The following is an 8052-nucleotide window of genomic DNA, read 5'->3' on the forward strand; positions in this document are numbered from 1 at the left end:
ATGCAAGAGGTAAAGTAAATTTGTTTGAATACTCAATTTAACTAAATTAATTGAGTACCTAAAATTACCTTTTGACAAATTTTTGAATCATCTAGAATATGCAAGTGCAACTTTTTCAGGTTGATTTACCCCACCGGTTTTTACAATGTATGTTTTATGATAATTTTAGGATTACTAGCGGCCTACTCATCAAGTATATATATAGCCATATAGTGATTCTTAGATATGTCTTTGCCGGGTATTCCAATTTCTATTATTAAGGTTAACTTTAGACGCATATTTTTGCTGTGTTTAATACCAGACAACTATCACCAAATTGATAAGTAAAATTTATGACACAATCCATTTTTTAAAAACGCCTAGTGCCTTTTGCTCATTAAACTCAACGTCTTATGATCATCAAGCTCTATAACTAATCTCAAAACTCTAAAATGAGTTTTGAGATTAGTTATAGATTAGTTAACTTTGTCAACATATAATAGAAGCATGCTCATCAAGATCTTTATGAAGCTTTTAATGACTTAGCGGAACTTGCTCTTTCCAAATATATTTATTGCTAACTACATCTAATATAATATTCGTTTGAAAATATATACGCAATACATTTGCTCCTCGTAACTATTCTTCCTCAGTTCCCAGTACATGAACTAAATAACAAGACGTTGAATTACTATTGTCAAGGTAAATATAAAGACGTTTTTGTGTTTATTGTAGATGCAAGGCTTTAGTTAGTGAACCTCCAAATCGCACGCCTAGGGGCGCTCATAGTTGCTTGAGCCGAATGAAGCTAATTTCTTTAATGATTTTAATAATTTTAATGATTTACTATCGAAAAACAATGATCTCCTCCGATCAGTCACTATGCTACAAACCGAAGGCACCGAAATATCTTGAGACATGCTTCTGTGATTATACCATCATGATATGATTTTCGTAAAAGCCTTCTAACGGACTGTCTGCACGATATCATCGATTTTGAGAATCGACCGCACACATTCAGCGGCCAAAGTGATTGCCGAAGTGGACACAAGCAGAGGCTGAAGTACGTTCTCCTCAAGAATGTCGGTTACGCAGCCTCGACGCACATTGATGCCATAAGTTCGCTTGTCCTGGGCATGTCGATTTCGAAGCTCGGTCACTGTTTGGATGGGATTAAGGCCAGCATTTTCGGCTAACGTGTATGGGATGATTTCGAGCGCGTCGGCGAATGCTCGATAGCAATACGAATGTAGACCCTCGATCTCGCGTGCACGCTCAGCTAGCCGCAGACTTAGCTCGATTTCTGGTGCACCACCTCCGGGGACAAGAGCACGCTTCTTGACTAAACAACGAACTACGCATAGGGCATCGTGAATCGAGCGGTCTGCCTCTTCGAGAACGAGCTTGTTGGAGCCGCGCAACAGGAGAGACACGGTCTTGCCAGGATTCGCCACTCCTGTTACTTTGACGTATTTTGCGCTCCCAGTTGTCACTTCCTCGACAAGTTCGGCACTGCCAAGTGCTTCAGGCACAAAGTGGTCAAGAGAAGCGATCGGTCGGCAACCCAGAGACTTGCTAATGAATTCAATATCATCGCGCTCGATATCTTTAATAACCATAATTTTCATTTTGGCGAGGAAATGAAGCGCCAGGTCGGAAACGGCGTCCCGAAGGATAGATTTCTGAATGAGGAGAACGTTACAGCCGGCCTTCTTAACAACTTTCACTATATTTAACAGATAGGCACGTTCTTCCCGAAGGACGCGATCCATAACCGTGTAATCACTGACAATGACCTGATGGTCCATGTTTGGCTTTGGCGGTGAAATGCAAAACTGTATCAAACCGATCTTGGCTTTTTCGACGCGATGCGGAGAGTTAGGACCTCCAGCCAATTTTTCAGTAAAAACAAGTCCGTCGATCAGCTCAGTGTCCTCGACGGTACCACCCAACTTTTTGATGATTTTAATGTCACGCAGGTCGACATTATTATCCTTTGCCGGATCGATTACCTTCAAAACAGCGTCCACCGCCATCGGGGCCAAAACGTCACTGTGCTGTGAGACCACCTTTGAGCACAATGAAGTTGTCGCACTCTGCAGGAGGCTCTCACGGTCTGACAGTTCAATTGGAATGGCCAGCCCGGTTTCTTTGCACGACAGGATATCCACGCACTCTTTGGCTGCCGCCTGAAACGCTTCTGAAATAATTGTTGGGTGAATGCCACGTAGGAGTAGTTTAGAGGCAGCATCTAATAGTGAACCCGCAATGACAACAACTGACGTTGTACCGTCACCGGCTTCGATGTCTTGCGCTTTTGACAATTCCACAAGCATCTTGGCCGCAGGGTGGAGAACCTGCATCTGCTGTAAAATAGTGGCACCATCGTTTGTGATGGTGACATCGCCAGACACAGCTTGAATCATTTTATCCATTCCACGAGGGCCCAGTGATGTACGAACAGCATCGCACACAGCCTTTGATGCCGTAATGTTTGATTGACGAACTTGGGCAGGCTTATCCCTGTCCTGGTAAGACACATTGCCTGTGCCGGCAGATGACGATCCGTAGGCTGCTCCCTTAGGCGCCATTCCTGCAACAAAAATATTATCAGCAATGACGACAGACTAATATCGGGCTGTCGAAAACAAAAAAATATGTTTTATATATAGTATAAAAATATATTTTATATATAATATAGGCAAAGTCTTATCACGCTCGGTTGAATGCTAGTGTTTTTGCGTGTTGTACGTCCAGTAATTTAATGCTACTACTAAAAGCCAATAGAGGCCTGCATAATGAATACTAGTATTGAATCGATACGAGAAGGGGCATACAACTACATCACAGCTATTGCGTCCTGAAATCACATTACCTACTTTTTAAAGTCTTTTTTTTAATATACATAAAGCTCAACTGATCAAGACACTCACCTAGAGACACTTGCACAGGAAAACTGTTCTTTTTCTCAAAAATTAGCCTGAATGCGTGCAAGCAAAATACGATAAGTGCATGCTCGTACGTCCCAGTAAGATGTTTCATATATTGTATCTCATTAATTGAAATAGCGAATACTGTTTAAATGAAATCACCCGTCTATATGATTCAAGTTGAAAAAACACTGCTCTCTCCGCAGGAAGCCCTCGTTACATGTATAAAATAGCGATGAATATAACATCCGCCTTCTCTGCGTGCTATAATATTTATTATTGTACCGTTGCTAGAATATTCTTGGCGTATGACAGCAATAAGTACAGTAAGTACCAAGACAAGCCGCTCTGCTAACAGAAATATAGAAAATGATACACGGTTAGTGGACATTTTTTTAATTATTGTGTTTATATACCTGTTTAGCGTAGGGATAGGTGAGTCCTAGGGAAATTCTCAGGTGACGAACTTAGCACCAGACAGTTCAATGACGCGGAGAAGTCCGACTTCAAAAAAAGCCGAGTACGCACGCTGCAGGCCGCCTCGCCCGAAACTTTTCCAAACAGAAAACACCAGTAGATAGCCACAGAACAAACGCCAAATTCGTCCTACCAGTTACCCTGAATTGTTTCGAAAACGTGCTGGTAAACACCACGGTATGAATGATATTTTGCCGGAGAGTTTTCGCAAACTAACGACTAAAAAATGTGACGAAAGTCTTTTGAAACACTGGGGCAAATCTGCTAGAGCTTTACCTGGGTTCCGTCACGAGAATGCCACGTTCGTTGATTCGAGCGAAATGATCCGATTTTACTTGCTGTCGACTGCTAGAGTGGCCAGTTAACCCGATTCAACTGCGCATGACGACACAGGGAAGAGCTTCGAAAAGCGACCGCTGGCGCCGCTAGTGGTGCAGTTACGAGGATGTCTGCCGTATAAACCGACCCGAGATTCATTCGTCTGCTTGGCGCGGAACGGCGCGCTAAAAAATCGCTCAGAGTCGAAGCGATGCTGCAGAGGAATAGATTTGCCATAAATGTGATAGTAACTCATACGGAAGCGATTTAGGGAACCGATCCGTTAGCCACCTAACACATCCCCTGTCAGTCTGTAGTACTAAGCAATACGTATCGATGCTGTAGGATAATGAAGCTTTAAAGAGCAAATGCAAAAAGTTAGATTGTATTAGTTTGGCCGGAACTAAGTCCAGCTGTCGGAGTAGGATCCAACACTAAACTGGGTGGCCATTAGTCATTCGGTCCCAACTACGTGCGTCGACGCATTAAATCCGTTTCCCAAAAAAAGAAAATAAAAACCATCTATATGCATATTGTCGGTCAAGCTGATTCTGTTTAATAAGGGATGTGAGAAGACGATCAGCTGATGGTTAAGTGGTGGGGACCATCATGGGACATTAGGTTCTCACCATGTCATTATAACTAGACCGAGAAACAATTAGAATTTACTCAACATGGCCGAATAGGATCGGAATAGCTCTTGTTATTGTTAACTTTGTATTGAGTATAAAAAATACGCAAAATCGCATTTTTTGTTTAATAAATCGCCGATTTAAGATAAAAATATCGACTAAACAATAAAATGGTAATCTATAAATTTAACAGTCGTCGTTATATTAATACGTGTGAAATACGTCTAGGTGTTCATAAAGAACAAAGTGAAAATAAATATCATTTACGCACACGTACACAACAAATGTTGGATACCTTACATCGTTCTATTATTATATACTGTCAGCGTTCTAAGCGAGGAATTTCCGTGAAGTTATAGCTTTTAAAACATCACTAAAACGTTGTTTTTTTTGTCTGGGATAGAAACATATGTTATGCTGTTCTATTGGACTTAGGTGTATATAGTTGTGTATAGTTATTTCAGCATTAAAAGTACTTTTGGTACACCTGTTTTTGCCCTCGGGATTGCACTCTGCTTTTGAAAGTTTTAATGTACATTTTCACAAACTGACTCTTTTCTCCATTACAGTACGTATCGAAATTGTGAAATACATATTTTCTATGCTTTGATTTTTTTCTGCTTCAAACGAAAGCTTGGAAATTTCACTGAATTATTATAACTGAATATTTGAGAACGTAAAATGTGTTCCTGTTTACTTGCCCTTTAGCAGAAGCATCAGTATAGAGAGGTTTTAGGCTTTGAAGAATTATGACGATTTAATACTTTCATCATTGTCCTAGCGCAAGTTCTGGCCGTTTACATAAAATCAATTATCAATATACCCAACGTTGTTAGGTCCATGTAAATAGCTGCTTATGCGTTGTGCATATCATAAATTCTGTATGTAATTTGGATAGCTGATCGTACATAAAACTGTAACCAAGTCCGCAACTTAGATGTCAGCACATATGATGCTGTTAAGCAAACGATTAACCCGAGTATTACGAGAAGAATGAAAAATATAGCATGGAGGCTTGCTTAATATGCGGTAGTGCACGTTAGCCTTCCGCATATTCACTTGAGATAACTACCGATTTATTTAGCACTATCATTTTCGCTGGGCGTTTTCTGCGCAGAATGGTCCCTCGTAATCTCATAGACGCTCTCTACCAATACCAATAACACTAGATCTTGTGTCGTCACCTCCATCATTTTAATACAAACGAAGTCCTCAACCAATTCAGTGATATGGCTATTTTTCTAATTTTATTGATCCATTTTAGCTCAGCAACGTTACCGGTCACCATCGCCGCTCTGGAGGACAAAGTGAAGATCGACCCGAAGGTTGTGCGTTTCTGCATTCCCATAGGGGCAACCATTAATATGGACGGTACCGCACTTTATGAAGCTGTGGCTGCGATTTTCATTGCCCAGGTGCGCCGAGTCCCTCTTGACGTCGGCAAGGTCATTGCCATTAGGTGAGAAAGTGAACTATATCATACTCTTAAATATAACCTTTGCCAAAAAAAGTTACTTTAGTATACTATAAATTATATTCGTGTTTTGAACAGTTTCTAAAACGTTGCTTGGGGGCTCGCTCAAGCCCATAAATTAAGCCCATCACTGCCGACACTGTTATGTCTCATAAGCTAGCCAGTGGGAACGACAAGTGAGATATTATCACGGAAATCATCGCGCAACTATATTTAACAGAAATAGTGATATCTGCATAGATTCCTCTGTGAGCGGTCGTTCAAACTCTCAGGCCGCAGCCTAATAATGTTGTAGTGCATACAGAATTACAATGCATCAATTGCTGTTGCTTCCAATATGGCCAAATTATAAATGTTTTCAAAGTTGCTCGTGCTGAGCACATTGGCCGCGTATCTTGTACAGAGGGTGACATTAATGTTATAATTATTAACTAATAAATCAAGAATTTAGTACCGCCTGGTTTCCTATAAGGGTCTACTGTACTAGTATGCTGATATTTAACTTTCAGAATGTTACGCCAAATGGAAATCTCCAATACTTTTATTTAAATGCGAAGGTAACGTATACAGGTTAAGTAGGAACGTTGCGGGTGCATTTGCGTGTACTCGCTTAGTTAAAGATATAGTAAAGCTCCAATGAGCAGGTGGTATTAGTGAATGGCACGTTCAATTGACCTTCAGATATAGCGCATCTGATTATAGGTAAACTATTTAGTTTTCGTTAACTGATTGTTTCGCTTAGCCATTATCACCTGTCGTGCCGTTTTGAATTATGTACACATGAATTGAATTATGCAGTCGCGATACAAGCCGTATATCTACATCATGCTTTCACTTGTTTGCGCGCTCGTATGGGTTTGCGAACGATGTGCGTATTCGACGGAACTGTAAATTAGATCCCTGCAACTGGGTTGTTCGATTTGGAAAGGGTGCTTAGGCTACGGCGGATGCAATGTATCATTTTGATACGTAGTCCTTTTGACTAATTGTATGATAATACGTACATATAGGGCGCCATTGAACTACTAAGAAAATGGCTCTTCGAAGGCTTACTGACACTCTTGAAATGTTAATTAGTCGTTACTCTACAAGATGACAGTGGCTCGTCAATACGAACATGACGTAGGTGTTTAAAAAGATATCCAGCGAAGATAAAGATGTGGCTGTTACAATGTCGTTTCGTTTGTATCGAACAATAGACTTTAGAGTAATTCAAGTGCTGATCATCCAAATATCGGAGTCTTCAGGTATCCGAGTCCGTGGCTTTTAGCAGAGAATTGCATGTTGGATATCGCCATCAGAGTATGGACCCGTGTTGCACACAAAGCTCATTTGAAATTTGTCCAAGGAAAAACTCAATTTCGATGGCGAGGTAAATAATGGCAAACATATTCTATCATGCCACTAGAAAGAATAAGCAAGCAATACGAACGTGATGAATTACGTGCAGTACGTCGCGTGCAACTTAACAATACAACCCCTGCTGAACCCCACTGCTTCCCAGACTTGCTTCATCTCTCTTTCAAGTAAACTAGATCAACTTAGACAAATACCTTGAAACTGTTTGGTTAACTCGCAAATCTGGTCTTTTTCAGTTGTGTATCGATGAATATCTCTAATATAGAATGTGTACCAAGTGAAGAAATGGAATGAGCTTTCTTAATAGCTGTGATATCTGAGAACGTCAAACAACTCGAAGATTGGACGTACGTCGACAAAAGTAAAATCTCAGGTTAAATAGGGTCTTCCACGGCAGAGTTTTTCTGTTTAACTATTTTCATATTGTTTTGTGTATGCATTGATTTGAGAAGGAAACCGTTGTACCAGATCAGATTCGGATTTTACGAAGAGCTAGCGTGATTTTTCCTTCTACTCAGTAAAGCTTGCAATGTAGCATGTTTGTGGGTTGTAGCCCATAATACAGGTGAAAGAGTCCGCCAAACTGTTTTCATGGTCGCCTTTATCTTGGATCTGTGTTGGATTTGTAACTTGATTTTGACCCAGTGTAATTGTTATTGTTACAGCGCAAGAATCGATTCATTAAGTAAGTTTACATTTGGTCCGACGCGCCAAAGTTAATTGGTGTCTTCCCGTTGACCTTAATATTCCAATCACACCATGAGCTTTCTTTTTCGGCCTTTTGAAGTCGTGGATTTTTTGAGTAGTCCACTCGATTTTTGGGTTGTCGACCCCTTGACTGCGTACAGTTTGTCCTATTTTGATTGTATAGGGTGCCTATATA

At 40.6% G+C, this 8052-nt stretch overlaps 2 protein-coding genes across 8 annotated transcripts in view; one reads left to right on the plus strand and one right to left on the minus strand.

The window, feature by feature from the left end:
• Positions 1-8052, plus strand: part of LOC111269392 (Excitatory amino acid transporter 1) — a 123822-nt gene that overhangs the window by 101480 nt on the left and 14290 nt on the right. For all 7 annotated transcript variants that reach the window (XM_022848939.2, XM_022848941.2, XM_022848940.2 and 4 more), the window contains one exon: positions 5601-5795. In XM_022848939.2, coding sequence (XP_022704674.1) covers positions 5601-5795 — 195 coding nt within the window. The remainder of the gene's footprint in view (positions 1-5600; positions 5796-8052) is intronic.
• CCT4 (chaperonin containing TCP1 subunit 4) lies at positions 668-3770 on the minus strand. The gene is made up of 3 exons (XM_086972085.1): positions 3663-3770; positions 3326-3460; positions 668-2572 (listed from the first exon to the last, which is right to left on the minus strand). The coding sequence occupies exon 3, from the start codon at positions 2568-2570 to the stop codon at positions 945-947; it is 1626 nt and encodes a 541-aa protein (XP_086828211.1). The 5' UTR covers positions 2571-2572; positions 3326-3460; positions 3663-3770; the 3' UTR covers positions 668-944.

This window comes from Varroa jacobsoni, unplaced genomic scaffold, assembly GCF_002532875.2.
Source record: "Varroa jacobsoni isolate VJ856 unplaced genomic scaffold, vjacob_1.0 scaffold_1383, whole genome shotgun sequence".
NCBI classification, from domain to species: Eukaryota; Metazoa; Arthropoda; class Arachnida; order Mesostigmata; family Varroidae; genus Varroa; species Varroa jacobsoni.